This window comes from Anopheles bellator, chromosome 2, assembly GCF_943735745.2.
Source record: "Anopheles bellator chromosome 2, idAnoBellAS_SP24_06.2, whole genome shotgun sequence".
NCBI classification, from domain to species: domain Eukaryota; kingdom Metazoa; phylum Arthropoda; class Insecta; order Diptera; family Culicidae; genus Anopheles; species Anopheles bellator.
Window position 1 is genome coordinate 16403403 of NC_071286.1, and position 17415 is coordinate 16420817.

General features: G+C 51.4%; 1 protein-coding gene across 1 annotated transcript in view; it reads left to right on the forward strand.

Moving 5' to 3' along the window:
* Positions 1-5784: 5784 nt before the first annotated feature.
* The window catches only part of LOC131207084 (hornerin), a 69341-nt gene continuing 57710 nt past the window's right edge, over positions 5785-17415 (forward strand). The window contains exons 1-2 of the mRNA XM_058199693.1: positions 5785-6024; positions 11693-11805. Coding sequence (XP_058055676.1) covers positions 5785-6024; positions 11693-11805 — 353 coding nt within the window. The remainder of the gene's footprint in view (positions 6025-11692; positions 11806-17415) is intronic.

Here is a 17415-nt window from a genome sequence, read left to right on the forward strand (position 1 = left end):
TTTTCAGCTTCAATTTCGACGAAGAACCAATCAGCCAACCGATTTCTCGGTAACGTACGCCATCGACAGTTAGGGCGGGTCTTCTTCATTTTCGAAGGGCCGATGATGCGGCCACGGTAGATGGAACAGTTTGAGCTGAAGACTCACCACTTTGGAAATAAGTTTTTAATATGTCCCAATTTTCTGCAATTTCCAAAATGTAATTTGATCGGTTGAAAGTCAAGTGATAGGTACATTTAAATCCAAACACTTGATGCATCACCCTATAGAATAATGTACCAATTTACTTAATTTAGCTTTGAAATATTAAATTATCGACTGCAGGTTGCTGTCGTCTTCCAGTCGAATGGCGATGTTGGTTTATGCGTTCGATGTTAGTTTGATATCCGGGGTCCATGTTCGAGTTCTGAGTTTCACACAATAGTATTGCCCACTAATCAGCCGCTATCATGTAGCTAATCAGTCATTACGGTTACGTGAACGGCTGATTAAAGTTGGGGCTTTTATTTGCTATTTGCCATATCTATGTGGAGGTTAATAAAGGGACACAGCATGATTTATCGCCGAAAGTGTATTGTTTTTCGTAGCAGAGAGCTTGGGCAGCAACGTTCATTAGTTGGCAGCGTCATTGTATATTGGTATCGGCCGCGGGAAATTGGGCGCTGAGCTATCGCGTATCCATTGTGTGCGTGCATTTTCAATTAATTAACAATCTTCAATCAAGCGGATGCACGTTGCCATGGACGCTGCAGCATTACTCGGGACGCTATTTTACCGAGAAAAACCCGGAAAATTGCCGCGGATGTTCGAAAGCAATTTCCGACAGGTGATGGTGGGCAGGATGTGTGATAGGGTCTGACGCACGCGGAAGTAGCACCCGAAACAATGGACCAGCGGCACGTGTTTTTGAATACTTTGAACCAATAGTGGGGGAGGTATGTAACGCGCCCGATCGATCTGGAAAAACTGGGAAATTCGACACTCGCCGCGCCCCTCTGTGGTCGTCATTGTAATTTTCACCGGGGTTAAGGTGGTTCTCCGAGAAGAGAGCCCCAGGACTTCCGATCGGCGCGTTCGTTCAGGTTGTTTTGGGCGGACCCGCGTACGTCATTACACCGTGTCGCCGGAGTCTCCGCGTGACTTCCGGGAACCGGTGATCGGTGACCGGGTTCCGTTCGGTAGGATTTCCCACAAGCTCCAGCTGGAAGGGCACAGCCCCACGGAAAACTAATACGCTGGACGGGATGTCTGCTGAGGGGTTTCCACCGCGAATCACTTCGCTCCGGTTACGGCCCTGTTATGTGGGGTAATGGGTGTTGGTGTGAGTTCAAAGATACAGCTTTCGGTGGGGCCAACTTTTTGGGGCCACATCCTCAACCGAAGTTCGCCCGGCGCGGCGTTGCCAGCCAGCGGCAAGAGAGTCTGTCTCTCCGTACGTGATCCGCCGGGGAACGAAGGCTGGCTGGCCGCAAACATTGTGCGGTCCACAGGTGTGGATGAGGTTTTACCTGCAGAGGGCCCCCAGCTCTCGTCGCCGGGCAAAAACTCTGCTGCTGCTGCTGCTGGCTACCGCAGCATAAATTTTCATCAGCTTCCAAAACGTGTGCGCTTTATTGTCTGCGCTGTGTTTGCTCAGCCATGCACGAGTGGGCCCCCCCCGCCAACCCGGCATGTGGCCATGGTGGGATAGAATTTGCGCACAACACAATCACCCTTGAAATGAGGCCGTGCTGAGCCGAGCGGTGGGCTCCTCCATCGATTTTGCATAAACAGGACGGTGGCGCGCTCTCCGAAAGTCCGCGGAGTCGCGGGGATGGTGGTAGCCACATGGGCACATGGGCGTCATGACGATTGACAGACACACACCGGCACGCATGAACACGGTGGACTTTACGGCAGGAGATTCGGATATTCGAACCCAATCGTCGTATCGGCAATTCCGCGGGATGCGAGTGGCTTGCTCTGACACGGCGAGACCCGGGGTTTTGGGATTCCGTGTGACTGGAATGGTTTCGAATGGCACCCCCGAAATGGGTCTGCCCGGTGGGTGTGCTGATGAACCCACTACAATTCTATGTGTCGCTCACGATGATAGAGTCCCCGGTTCCACGGGGTGCGGCCTCCAGGACACTCTCGAGTGCAGTAGACTCTGCGGGGTAGACACGTGAGCCTCTGATGTGCCGATGATTGGGATGTTTACTGAAACTCTGCTATCTCTGGCTCGGGCGTGGCGTGTCCGGAATTGGTGATTTATGTTCTACAGCTCTAATTCGCAAGTTGTTTTGCATCTGCTCCACGTGCGGCCCGGCATAGTGACAATTGACAGTGATCGTGTTGTTGTTGCCGTTGCCGTTGTCGAGCCTGTCGATTGGATTGCGGGTTGGATTTCCTCCGATACTTGGAATTCTTGTTGGAGCACAGGCTTAGACTTTAATGCCAATTAGTGGACTACGAGTGGTGTGTCAGGTTACACCACGCTCCGGGCTGGAAGTTTCTAAAGCAGAGGCCAAGTGCCACGCCGTAGTACTTGTAGACTTCTTAAGGGATTCTTCGTTTTTCGATTAGCCTCTCCCGGCAGGACCGATTTCGGGTGGACCATTCTGTCGACGGGCTTGGCTCCCTTATCGATCATAACCGAATAATCCACTTCAATCGACACGTTCTCTTAACTTTTGCCACTTTATGGCCACAGCGATTGGTGTGTGTTGGACGAGCACCGAATGGGGAGAAATCGATCAGCCGGTCCGGGCACACTGCTCTTCGACGGAAGTCGAGGCCCCGGCATCATAAACCGGCCTTTCTCCGGACGAATATTTATTTCGATCGCTCGCTTTTATCACTGCCATCTCACACTCATCCCATCCCGTATGAGCGCTGATCCGGCGAGATATGGTCTCCTGCCTTTCCTGGCTGGAACGAAGTCTGTGGGTTCGTTTTTTTTTACGGGAAGAGGTGTAGGGAACCGGCCTCCCCTTATAGGGTACTTTGCACGAACCCCCCAAAAACCATCCGTTTTTGCGCCCGTCTCTCTCTCTCTCTCAACAGCACGCCTCGTACGCCCTTCCGATTGACGGCGCGAAATACGGTGTGTGGAAACGTGAGATACATGCTAACGGGCGGATAAACGAAGTCTACTTCCGGCCGGCCGGTTCTAAGTCCGGATTCTGCGCTGCCGACCTCTCCGGATTTGGCTGTGGCTTTCACCATAACCGAGGCCGACACTTTGCTCGCGTAACTAAAATCAACGACCACGAGCGCTGGGCCGCCGTACTCTGTGGGCGAGATAAAAACTGGGCTATAGGGTGTTTCCTACTCTGGACGAGTGGTGGAAAATCTCAGTCGGGTGGCGACAGTGGCCAAATTTTTACACCAACTCACTTCACGAAAGAAAGTGAAGTTACTGTGAGCGGGAACCCGTGGGCCAATGACCCTGCCCGGCTGAGGATGACAGAAGAATTGTCCGGGAAAACCTGGGGTCGCTCAACCAATGTGCATTTTTCATATTCAAGCGCTGCATGACGACGTCACCGAGAAGACGAGGACAGGAGAAAATCCACTCCAATGTCCCCACGTCATATTTAATTGAAAAATTAATTTTGTTTGCACCTCCGGTCACCACCAGCTGTGGGAAGGAGAGGTCCTCGCGCGTCATGGTGGCTTTTTTTGCCGCGTCCATCTTTATTATTATTATCCTCCCGAAAAACCCCGATAAAGATCTACGGGCGTTCATCGGCGTTGTCGTCACGCGGAAAGGAAAATGTGAAAACTCACGGTTTCCAATCGCGACCAACAGAGCTCGGAGGGTAGCGAATCGATAGGAAAATTCCTGTTCTCGAAAGCATTGCTGGACATCAGCGCACAACCGCTGCCACTGAGATGCTGAGACGACACTGGAACGCAGAAAAAGGCTAAGTGAACGTAAACAAACGGACCGAGAGAAAGGAAAAGGAAAACTGTAAGGCAGGCTGAGCTCGACCGACAGATGGTGTAGGCGTGGAAAAACAAATGACGGAAAAGCGTCCGTGCGGGACGCGGAAGCAGCAATCACGGCGCGGAAAATGGGGGCCACCTTGAGTGGGTTGATGAATTTGAGAAGCGAACCACACAATCCGCAATCTGCTGAATCATCAATTTTAAGGGATTATCATATGATTTATTTTGATCACGCTCTGATTACGGGCCTTCGCCATTTTCCATTGGCCGTTTCCCGTGGCTTTGCTGTTTTATGCGCCTCTTCGCATCCAAGATCTTTGAAGTTTTTATTGATTTTGCTGATTTTGCGTCGTCCTTTTTGCCGTGCAACTGTCGCGCAGTTGTTCTTTCCAAACGCTTCGTGTTTTCTGTGTAGCCTAGTTAAGGAATTTTTCCTTCGTTACACGCGGCCTGTACTTTTTAAAGGACCTCAGATTCATCGCTCACTGCGCTACTTTAAACATTACCCTGTTGATGTGATGAATGTGCCTACCTCTGGCAGTAGGTTTAAAGTTTTTCCGGACGGTTGTAACGAGCGTCTTCGGGGTTTTTTTCGGGACCTCGTCTACAAAGGATGAAGTAAATATGACACCATCATCATCGTCGCTCATCGTCGTCGTCCCCGTTCCCGTTGTCGGCCCTTCGATCGATCCGAAAATACAAAGCTTAATTAAGCCATAAAATTTCCAATTATCACGATGAAGTAATTAATCGCCGTCGGTGGTTTTTACGCGTCCGGCTGTGTCGCTCCCAGGACAAGACTTTCTCGGGGCTGTCCGCCGTTTGACGTGATTTGCGTTGTGGATAGTCCAGGCAGCGGGCGAGCGTTGATCGGATTACGGTCATGAGCGTCGTAAAAGTATCCGTTTCTGTGGTCAAAGGAATTGGCGTTTCCTTGCGGTTCGGGTCTGAAGGATAAGCCACAGCTCCGGCCACGGCAGCTGCTGCCCCCATTGATGGTCGTCGTCCTGACGGACGATAGCTTTTAATTTCCGTTTGCTAGTTTGCTTCGCGCCAAAGGACCGCCCCAAGACGAACTACTTACGGTCTTACGAGTTCACGGTGACAGACAGGAGAAAAAAAAGCTGAAACTAGAAATTAAGCCACAACTTTCTTGTTGTGATTTCGTCGAAGGTTCGGCGGTAACGCGGCCTCACCAATCCCATTTGCCGCACGAGTGGCCAGCACCTTTTCTCTCTCCGTGTGCGCGTTGTTTTTTTCGCTGACTAATTGTGAACAAATTAAAAAGTTTAATAATTAATTAAAATACTCGAAACCTTCCATCATCATCGCGATCGCCGGGTAGCGCGGGGGACGGACGGCCGGCCGATCGGGTCTGAGGCCGCCGCACCTACGCGACGCGAACTTTTAATGAGCTTCGCTTCCGCGGCACCGATTTCCTAATTTTCCACGCCATTTTTTGCTTTCTACCTCTGCGCTTTGATTTTCATCCTGTTTTTGATGTGTTTATTAATGTTTGGAATCGCTTGTTGTTGCTCTCTCTCTCTCCATCTGCAGATATCGAACGACGGCCGCTTCCTTGGGAACGACGACATCATCCGACTGTCATCCGGTGCCGCCATTTTGTCCACCGTTTTGGACCCCGTCCTCCCAGCCATGTGGTGGCGAAGGCAGTGAAACGAAGCGAAAGTGTGCGGTGGGCTTGCGTGTGTTGTGTGTCCTAGCGGCCCTAGCGGCCAGTTGGCTCCTCGAATCGAGTGTGCCTGTGAGTGTCAGTTTCTGTGTAAACGGGGTTGTTGCGTGTGTGCATGAGTGCCGTTTCCTTCCGGTGAGAAGCAATAGGTTCGTTCTATGTGGGAAATGATGGATCCCGATCTAGAGTGTGGCACAGAGTGTGGCGGACCGGGGCCGCCCCCGGAGTTTCTGGTGCCGCCACCGCCGCGGCCACCGTTTCTGGCCGAGCTACTTAACTGCAACGAGGAGCAGCAGCAGCAACAGCAACAGCAACAGCAGCTACCGTTCGGTGTGGCCACCGGCGGCAGCAGCAGCAGCAGTTCCTTCGCCGACGTCGACATGTGTGAAGCGTTTCCGGTAAGTGGCCTCATTACATAATGGTCGCCGTTAAGACACATAAACTGACACCTGCGAAAGCCATTCAATTGACCCCCTTCTTTTGGTGGTAGCCAATTCTTCAATTCGCTTCTGACCAGATTTTCTCAAACCTATCTAAATGAGACGTCCTACCTAATGCTCTGTAGTATGGTGTGAGTCCATTAACCTTTTTTTGGTATGAATTTTCCCAAAAATATGGTTCCACAATATCGCAGTCCTCATCGACGGCAGAGTCCGGTACCATCCGGACCGAAATTGCATGAACCGGAAGTCCTACAGCTGGCTGCAATGCAAGAGCTGCAGGTCCTGCGTCCGGACAATAATCCGGATTGTCGAGTCCAACAACGGAGACCGAGGTCTTTAGAACCCTTCCCGAAACCCGGAGACGCACCCCAGCAGCAGCAGCAGCAGCAGCACATACGTTCGGTCGGTCAATCTTCACTCGAAACAGCCGGACTTGGACGTTTCGTTTCTCGAAGCGACACTCGAATCGGATTAGCTGTAATTGAAAGCCTTTTTGCGCCCCCTTAAAAAACCCCGCACGTTGTCCTTCCCTTGGAGGGGATCGGGAGGGCCATAATTCTTTGCCGCCCCATCGATCAGCTCGGCGGTCACAACACTCTCTGCTGCCATCGACGGCTGCTGAGGCCATGGCGGCTCTTTGGTCCAAGTTGTCGACTTGACTTGCGCCTTTTGTTTACGTGCACGTGTGTGTGCGTGGCGGAGAAGGTTTTTCATAATTGAAAAATTTCCCGCCGCCCACCCGCGGCCACCCAGGGAAACAGACACAATGGGAAATCGATTTTCCACCATCGTTTGGTCCGATTGCCCGGGACGGACAGGACTCACCTTTCCGTTGCTGGAGCTGGACTTCGGCTTATCACCAACTCCGGACCGACCCGGACAGGGACCGACCCGGACCGGGGAGAACCCTTTTAGCTTCCTCGAGCCTATCAGGACTCCGGCATCGCCACTGACCGGGACCGGGTGGGTTGTTTGCCGCTTGGTGCTTGGTTACCGGGGACCCCCCGATACACCTTATTGTTTGTGCGGAGCGAACAATAAACTGAAATCTTTTGCACCACACACTGGGGCACCCTCCTCTTCCGGGTGGCACTCCGTGGCATTCATTGTATGCTCCGCCACCACCAGCATAACCACCCCGCGCCCGGTTCGATTCGTTCCGTTTTTTTTCGGGCTTTGCGCCGACGTGAGTTATGAGACATTGCTTGGCTTTTCTTCCGCTGGATGGATGGATAAGGATTGTGATAGAGGGCCGGTGTGTGCGCGCCATCCTCCTCAGCCCTTTTGGGGCCGAGGTCCCGGGAAAACCGGCCTCCGGGTCTCCTCGGGAAACTAGTTTTGGCTTGGCCCGCCGGCCCGGCAGTAAGCAGGGCTTTGTTCTTCTTATCATAATAAATCAAACGCCAAGCAATGAGGAGGTCTGTGCTGTTGCCACGACGATAATGTCTGTGTGTGTGTGTTTGGATGGGGTGGTGGGGGAGGGTGGGGTTGTGTGGGGTCTAGACGCTCTATTGTGTGGCGCGCACTGGCCGACTCGGTGACCTTTTTCCATTCGATTCACCGGGATACGGGCCCACACCGTGGAATGTATGTGTGGAAAATGAAACCACCTTCCTTCTCGGCCGATACTGACCTTTCCCCCCCGTCGTACCATCAACCGAAGTCTTGCAAAGGAGTTACCGGAGGGGTCTTCAGTTACGACGGTGTTGCAGAGGTCCCACCACTCCAACGATCATTGCGCGCCCGCGCGAACTGCGATGGTCCGAATGCGATATGCTGTGGCCCGTTTCATTTGATGATTGCAGAAGGCCATCGGCAGATCAGCGGCCATCGCATCGCACGTACTCCGGCAGCAAACAAGCGGGCCGGAATCGCTACGGCGGACCATCTATAAAATTCTGTAATATCAGTCTGCAAAAATAATGGCCCGTGGAAGGGCCCATATTCTGGGGATTCCAGTCAGCGTGCCTAAGTTTTTTGAGACTACCCTGGACCTTGATAGAAAAACATTCCTCGCCAAAATCCTCTAGAAAAGCACCTGATTCTCTCCAATTCTCCGGGCTACCTGGCTTCCCGGGACTCTCAAGCAGCAGAAAAGGATAATTGGGGCGCCAGTGAGAGGGTGCCTAGGACCAGGCTTTTAAAGCCTCCGGAAGTGAAAGCTTTCAACAGTGCACTGGAATGGATTTATCTTTGTCTAGTGCCCTCCCCAGAAAAGGGATTCGCCCCTATTCGTCCTGTTATTTTTAACAAATCAAATACCCTCAACTCTACTGCTACTGTATCCTGCAGTCCTCTCTTTAGACAGTGAGGGAAAGAGAGAGGTGGACCCCTCGTTGCTCTGGAGAGCAGCGCAGGATCAGCACTTGGAGCAGGACTTGGACGGTCCCGGTGGAAGGCTTGCGCTATTTTTCCAGCTCCCACTAGAAATAACAGTCTCGTGTGGATTCTTGTTTTTGCTAGCTCGACCATCTTACAGCCCTTGCAGAGAGGATGGCTTCGTCCGTCCTGGCTGGGATGGTCTTGGGACGGCCCGTTTTTAGTTTACAAAAAGCCGGTGATACTCTAAACACACACAAACACTATGCCCTGCGCCTTCATCCCAGACCGGAGCTTAACACGAAGTTATCGTTCCGTAGATTTGGTTAGCTACACGACGTTCTTCTACCTCCGCCCGGATGGCCTAATGGCCGAGATTCCGGCTGCTGGCTGGCTGGCAATGCTCAGTGTGTGGGACTGTTTTTTTTCTGCCTCGTCGATTTGTGTCCCGTCGTGGTCCTTGCCTGCCAACTGTCGAGCAAGCAAGGCCGCCGACCTGAAGGCAGGGCCTAGCCTCGTGTTTGGAAATCCATTAACGGCACTATAAATGTCGAATAAAATTAAGCTTTATGTGAACGGCCAACGGTGTGTCCTGTTTTGTGAAACGCTAGTCGTTGCGACCCGCCCCGGATTTTCGAAGGCGCGCTCCGCTGGCGAACTTTGGAATATGGAATGTCCTTGTCGGGGTGCTGCCACACAGCTTAGCGAATCGTTTGTTTAGATACTGGTAAAGCCGAAGCTTTCGGAGCCCAATTAACGGGGTGACCGGGGAACGCCACCGGTCCGATGACCGGTTTCGTAAAATGGGGCCCCCGCCAGGCTTTAGGCCGCGCGGGCGTAAAGTGTCCGTTCAGCCAAACACCGTTCGGTGGACGTGTTCTAATGCAACCATTCAAGACTTAACGGGTGAACGAAAAAGCTGAAAGCACCAAATGTGTTTGAAAAATAGCAATTCATGATTCGGTTTTCAATGCTTCAAAGCTCCGAACGCGCGCAGGTGAAGGTACCCGAACAAGGACCCGAAAAATAAACAACCCCCGAAATATTGGCGGTTGAAATTTATCGCGCCAATAATCGCGGCGGGACTCCGGCGAAGCGGAACGGCCCTAAAGTGAGCAAACATATCAACCTCGCAACATAAAATCATAAAGCTACTAGCCCCGGCCCACCGGCAAACAGAGACCGGTTAGAGAGCAGCGAAGACCCTTGCGAGGTTCCGATTCGGGTGGTACTTTCGTGAGTTTCTTTTTCCACCTCATCGAGCGCGTTAGAACCGGTGCTTTATTTGAACACGGCGGAATGTTGTTCACCGTTCGTCCTTTTTGGTGACACGCTTTTTTTTCTCCATTCCCAAATTGAGACCCGGTTCTAGTGATTTAGGGCAATGGAAATGAATTTAAAATTCTTCAAAAATTTCCCTTTTTCCTTTTCCCGACCTGTTTTTTTGCCGACCGAAACGGCGACCATTCCACCGAGTGATGGTCGCAAACAGATGTTTTTGTCGTTGTAAAATGAATTTCAAACTTCAACAAGAGAAAATCAATGGAGCTTTTCATGGGTCACTGCAAACGACGATCCCCGACGATTGAGGGTCGATATCCGCTGGGCGCAATGTTGCTGCCCGCTGCCCGCTGTCCATGTCCACATGATTGAACAAATTTATGTTCTATTTTTACGCTCCATCGCGCTTTCGCCGCGCTCGCCGTCGTTCCAGCAAGGGCCATTTCCAAAGCAAGTCGTAAATGTTTTGCGCGCTGTTTTATGGTCCTTAATTATAAATTTTTAGCCATTTTCGTACCACCAAATGGTTACCACGGCGCCCGAGCGCTGGCTTTTGTGCGCGGGTTTTCTTGTGTTGTTGGGGCCATTTGTTTTTCCACAACCATCGCCATTGCAACTTTCCATAGAAATCCGCCACAGCACAATAGGCGAGAGGGGAAAAAAAGCTGCGCACTTTGGAAGCCGAAAGTTTTATTGTGAAACTTTTAAAGGATGGATCGTCTTTTGTACTTTAGCGTTTTCTACTTTGCTTCGCGGTCCGGACGGGCTTTGTTGATGTATTTAGTTGTTTATCTATCCATTTTTTGCGTCCTGCGAAAGCAATCAGTGGGCTTAAGTTTTTGCTTCCATTCTCGCCATTCATGTTGCTCTATTTGTGAGGTGATCATCTTGTTGGTGAGCCTTTGCACGACTCGTTAGCCTATCGAGCGTCCTCGAGCAGCCTACGTGTCGTGAATTTAACTTCGTTCGGATGCTCGTTCTTTTTCTCAGTTTTTCCCGCTCGGCCGGTGAAGGAGTGCGAAACTCGATGGGATTTTTATCTCCAAAGTTTTCACTTATGGCAATAAATTTCCCACAGCAGCAGCCAGCCTCCCCATTCAAATGAGTCGTATAAATTGCCTTCGAGGAGGTGACACCCTCGGGCTTCGAGCTCGGTGTACTTGAGTGCCCGTCGGGTTCTTTCAATTCAATTCTTCTTCCGTCGTTCGTAAAATAGTCATCCGCCACTCCGAACGGTTGGGCCACGAATTTTAATGTTTTCCCCCCTCGTAAGTTTCGTCGAGAGAAAGGCTCTTTCTTGAAACATGGAATCGAATCACATTCGGTGGCGGTGTATCTGTTGGGCTAATATGTTTCGAAAGTTCCCCGGGCGAAGGTAGCCCCCGGTTCGGTAGCCAAAGTTTTGTCATTAAAAATTGTTATTGAAATTATTTTTAATGCCCTCCTAGGCGATAGGCAGCCACGCCTCCCAGCAGCTCAAGTCCAGCAGCTGCTGGGGTTGTTGCCTTGGTTTGGACTTGGTTCGGACTTTTCTTATCAATTTTTCGCCACTGTACCAACAATTTGGGCTACCATTTAGGGGTCCAACTCTACGGTCCGTGTTGATTGGTCCCCTATATCGCAAAAGTTTTTCAATCAGCTTCATAGTTTTGTGTAGGTCCGGCTTCTTCCCGAAGTGTAGCATTGGACAAAAAATCTGGAAACTCCAAATACCACTGCTTCTTTCGGGTTCTGGGAAAGTGTGTCAGTAGTGATGTTTTTTTTAATCCCACGCCCATCGCTCTGGCGGCGTAATTTGGTTTTATGGATGCGTAATTGGAACATTCATAATAGACCTGAAGCCACCCAGCTATAGGGGCTATTGGTTGAGTTATTAATTGGGTGTTTAGTTTTCATTAACGTCAATTTGCCCGCAATGCATGATTCTTGATCAATTAGCTGTCCGGACGGCCATGTTCTCGCAGTTCGTTCAATGATCTCACACTAATGCTTGATTCTTTCGCTTCTCTTCTTTCCATTGCAGATCCTCGACGCCAGCTACCATAGTGGCCCATCATTCCAAACCTCCGCCATGATAGTGCTGTGTTCGGTGCTTCTGTTATTAGTCATTTTTATTTCATCGTTACTAGTGTGGAAGTAAGTATACCATTCCAGTCGCACTTGTTGAATTCTTCCTCACGACACGACGACCCACGACTTTTCAATGATATCCTCTCTCGACCGCTCTGGTAGTTCCTTTGCAGACATTAATTTCCCCGCCCGCTTTTCAATCATTCTGTCGATAGTGTCAGTCCCCAGACCTCAGAGGCGAGCTTTCTGAGGGCAAGGTCTTGTTGTGTCGTTCAGACTTCAAACAATTTTCCCCGAGAACCTCTGTCCGCTTGTTAGTGAGTTCGGTTGGTCCCCTCGAAGAGAGTGGTCCCGGTCCACTTAGTTAGCGTTGGCCTCTGGCGAGAGCCGTCGAGTGTGGTTGGTTTGCTTCCGTCGCCAGACCGTCGTCGAGTTCATTGATGTTAATTTTTGCCTCCGACTTTGGCTCCTTCGACAACACCGATCGCCGACCCGGGATAAGGACTCTGTTTTTTCTCCGACCCGATCGATTTTTCACAATCTCGCTGTCCTGTCCGCACCGCACCCGGCTGTTTGGTCGAGCTTTTCGCTGAAGTGCATACTTCCATAATGACCCCAGCAGAGAACGCGGGAATGATAAGACATCCGGCGACACTTTCTGAGTACGCGCCGGGCACTTCCGCACCAGGACCGGACGGGGCAACCGTTGAAGTTTGTTGTAAATATGCTTCAATTAAATTAATTAGCTGTTCACAGGGCGCAAAGGACGATGCCGCGCACTGTGAAACCTTCGCTGGCCTCGCTTCGTGGAGCTTTCACTAGTGGTTCTAGTGGCAGTGCCGGAAGTGCCGTACCGCACCGAGAACGGATGGCCTCTCGACACAATAGTAGTAGTCGTAGCCTCAGACAGGACCTTCGCCGGCACCCCCTCCCTGGCAAACAGGGTACAAATTATCAAAAGCAAAGCCGAGGCAAGGCAAGAGTTATCCTCGGGATTCCGGGCCGCTCGTCGACCCAAGACGGGGCAAGCATATCCGTAGCCGTGACGCTAGAATTTGTTGAAAGTAAGCGAAATGTAGATAAATTACGTGTTGTGCTCCGTTGCCCCGTGGCCGGGCCGGGCCGGGTATGGTACGCTTTTTGCGCAGCTTTTCACTCGTATGACGGCGGCGAAACTTGCCCTGCAAAATGTGGAAGATACTCCACCGTAGAACGCGAGATTGTTTTATGATATTTATGTTTTGAGAAAGGTTGATTGTTTTGTTTGGATAGTGGATAGCGGAAAGATTTCTCCGCTTCTCCCGGTGGAAGTGTTGTGCTTTGAGGGCTTCCGAAGGTTCAGGCTATGCGAGGTTCTGTGGATGAAGATAAGGACCGCCCTGGGGCCAAGTGATTGATGGCGAAGTTACGTGATGCGGCCAGCAGACTGCCAGAGCGGCACCAGCAGCACCATCCTGTGATAGTGGCGCTGTTTGCCGAAGGCCACCGTGTGAAGCTGTCTTTGGCAATCATTTAGTGGATCCGGGGGCTCCGTTGCTGTTCATTGCTCAAACATTAAAGCTGTTTGTGTGCTCAGGAGTGGTTTTCCAGGATAAATTCTGTGCAGGACGCGTCTGCACGCGACGCGGTTCGTTTGGCAGGAGCGTCGCTTCATTACGCAAATATTTAATTATCAATGGCGGGAGCCCAGAAACAGCACTCGAATCAGTTATGGCTCTTTCCCGATTTTTGCCATATGACACGCGAGGGAAGAATTTCAAATTAAATAATTTTGTCTCGAAAAGAATGTCCGCATGTGTGCTGGGGTTGATGAGCCAAGCGGCAATCGTCTGGGGTCAATTGTGAAGGACTCCCGTGTATCGGCGTTGTTTGCCAGCATCGCTATTTCAATCACGAAGTTTTCGCTTCGCTTGAACAGCGAGCGCCTCGTGGAGTATCTTTTATCTTCGCATACTTTTTGCGTTTGCCCAAAAGTATTTACTGCTCTGTTGTCAACGTTTTCCGACGGGCCGCGCGCAGTCAGCGAGTTTCGCCAAAGTCCTTTTTGGTTCCGGGCCGAGCTTTTGAGGCTTCCCCTGGCAACTCGTTCCGTAGCCAGCCGAGCTGCGTGCAATAAAAATTCCCCTGCTAGCAGTGCTTTCGGTGGCTGTGGTTGAGCTCACTCCGCAGTTCCCGGGTCCGCCCCGGTCGTCACAGTTCATATAAAATTGCTCAGTGCGCACTGTGTGTCGCATGAAAATCCCTATCGATCGTGAGTCCACCATGAAACCGAGACGGCACGGACCGAACTGAAAATTAAAGCTGAATGCCTGCCATGTTCTGGTTTGCGCGCTCTATTTAGAAAACTTCCCGAGTTGCGGAACGCGGGCACCACCAGCTACCGACAAACCGGCATGTTTCGGATGCCGCCCGAAGAAACTGTTTTTCTTTGCACACCAGAGCGTGTCGTGTATGAGTGTGTTTGCCGTGTGGTGTGTCCTGCACGCCCGAAAGATACTTCTTCCGTGTGTGTAGCCTAACCGACACCGGTGGTGCTGCCGGCCAAAAGTTTCCGGCCAAAAGTTCGATGCTGGGCCACCGAAGCCCTTCAGGCGACCGGCGGGTTCGCCTGCTGGGCATGTCCTGGGGGTGGTAAAATTTTCGTTGATGGTTATCCACGTGGAACGAAGCCCCGGGACCCGGGGGTTGCGCTGCCGAGAGACACTGCTGCTTACCGTGTCGCTTCATAGATATTTGCTGCCATCGACAGTCTTCGTTTTTGCCAGCCACTCCGGTCTGGGGAACAAACACAGGACGAGTTGGGCAGGCTGGTGGCAAGAGGGCCTTCCAAATAGTAGCGCTCCTAGTTGCCGTTTGGAAAAACTTGGAACTTAATTGTTCGGCCCAGTAGCAGTCTTCGGTCTCCCCCAGAGGCTCCTTGGAGGATACCAACCGAACCTGAAGGCCGGAGAAATATGAGTTCAGATTCCGCACATAGTTGGTAGCTTTTTTCGGGAGGTGCAGTTTAATTAACGCAAGTAACTGCGCGTGTGCCAAATGCTGTTTATCGAGCGAAGTCGGTGTGTCGATTTCGTGATAGTTTGGTTCCCTACGCAAACACAACAGGATTGACTCTTAGAGGGATTAGAAAACTTCCGGTTCCATCCTTGCGCGCTCCCCAAACAATTACCAATAACCGATGATTGCGAAATCCGAAAGTGCAAACGACGCATGAACGGATCGTTGAGGCTTCAGAAATCATGATGCTATCAAAACTGATGAGTTGGACATACCTGGGCCGGACCGGATTCCGGTTCCCCCCGCCAGGACCGGTTCTAAAGTTTCTGCTTTCGTCTTCGGTGGTCCACCTAAGTTTCGTTGCGGTAACGGTTTCATTGGTTTCCGACAGTGTTCGCGAGGGGGTTTTAATTTGCTGGCGAAAGGTTAATTATCGAACGAGTTTCAGATCCGATAACCTCGAAGTTCGAAGACAGACCGGGCAACGATAGTAAACTTTCGGTCCCCGTGGTTTGTATGGTTTCGGAGTTCGATGGAATGGAATTGGTGCTGACATGGCGCAGAGCTGGCAAATTGCTGAGACTTTCAGAGACTTTTTGCTACTCAAACCCGCCAGAAAGCCAGAATTAATTGGACGACTGGCGGCTGTGTCTAAATCAGAACCGTATCGACCACTTGGGAACCTCGCTTTTCCGAGCGCGGATCTCCAGAGGCTCTCCAATATTTCGTTATACACTGGGGCCCTCAGGGGCCCCAAGACTTTGAAGGTAAATTTAGTTTCCGAATCCATTGCCCACCCATTGCCCACTTAGTCGTGTCCCGCGACGGAACACGGAAAGGGTATAGATTTCAATTCCCCAAGGACCTCGTGGCATTTCGAAACGGGGCACCACTATTCCGGGTCCGAGCTCGGCGAGCACGAGACTGCCGATGTTCGTCCCGCCGATGTTGGGCGTGGTCGTAACCGATGTACTAGTTTCTTCGGTACGAAAATATTATGTGCCGTGCCGTTCAGACTGTCGGCCGTGCCCGGCACGCGCCGAGGGACTAAAATAAAACCTAAAAATATGTCATCCGCCCCAAGATGAACCCAGCTCTCGCGCGCTAAGACTAAGAACCTCGCGAGTCCATCTCTAAGTCGTTTTAATGTACGCACCGCGCCGGAGAGACCCTGATACATGGTTTTTTGAGGGGGGAAACTTCCTGCGCCTCCCAAGTTTGAACAGTTTACGGGCGAGAGAGAGACGCCTCGGAAGACACCGCGGAATGCGCGCCGTGTTCTACGGGAACGCCTCCCGAAACAGTGCGGTCTACGCGTTTGCGGTTGCTCCACGTTTAGTGTGCCAGGTTAGGTTAAGGTTTTTGCGGTGCGGTGTACCTCGAACCCCCCTCCGATTTTCTGGGGGCCCCACCAGACATTCCGAAGGGACGACGACTTGAAGACGCGAGCGCGCGCGCCAAGAAGTATCGACTACCCAGCGCGCTCGGAAACGAGAAACCCGCCCCGGTCGATGACAAAATGAAAGATTAATGGCATGTTTGTCTAATACCGTGACACGCTCTACTCTCGCCGGGCTCATTGACAGAAACCCATTTCACAAAACGTGAAGGAGATATCATTAACGGCGGCACCGTTGGCCCATAATGAGCTCTCTTAATGGGTTTATTTTGGGGGCTTAAATCAAATAAACCTTTCTATAAAGAACCATTATTTACGCCCAGTCCAGCCAAAGTCTAGTCCAAGAGTCGGTCGGTTAATCGATCCTCCTCTGACGTTTTAAACGATTCGGTAAGAATTTAGTATGTAGACAAGAAGACTTGTCAAGTGTTCCTCACACGGATCCCCCCGGGAAGCCGATACCTGGTGCCTTCTTTTGAGTCATAATTTTTCTTTCGAATTCGAATCCCCCTACGGTTGGTGCCGTTGCTGACGTTGTCCTAGCCAGACCAAAACCAGAGCCCCAGACCATTCGGGATCGGAAAAGTATCGCTTTCCGATTCGAACGGTGGACGACGGCTTTTTTCGGTGTGTCTCGCCCCAGGTATCGATTACTTCCAGAGGTATTTAGAGAAGTGACCCCCCCATCCCCGCAGATGAGATGGGCTAGAGAATGGGCGGTGGCCGCTCGTGTTCGCAAAAGATGCTCGTGGAAAGAAAGCTGAAATCTTCAGGAAAAAAAAAAACGGATGCCACTTCATTCTGCTTTTGTTCTGCTCCGGGGAGGGCTGACTTCGACACTTGTGTCTGACGCGCTCGGCTTAGTGGAACCGAGTTATGCCAAGAACTCGATATCTGGGAGCCCGATAAGCATATTCATTTTCCAATCGAATACTCATTTTCCTTTATCCGGGCCGGGCCAACATTTGCCAAGGCGAGGACGTGCTGCAATCCTGGCGCTGGAATATTGGACACATTTTTACCCAACACCCGGTGCCGGTGCCGGTGCCGGTGCCGGTGCCGGTGCCGGTGCCGGTGCCGTTGCCGGTGTGCGGTGGAATGCTTCTCGGAATGGAGGCAAATTTACACTCGCTCGAAATATGTGAATGGGAGTCCTTTGCTGTCTCGTAAGTGACACTTCTGTTGTCGGTGGCGCACAATAGACACTGCAGGCACTGCTCGTGCTCGTTCTCGATACGGTCCCTGCCACGTTCCTGGGCAGCATCCTTTTCGACCCCCGG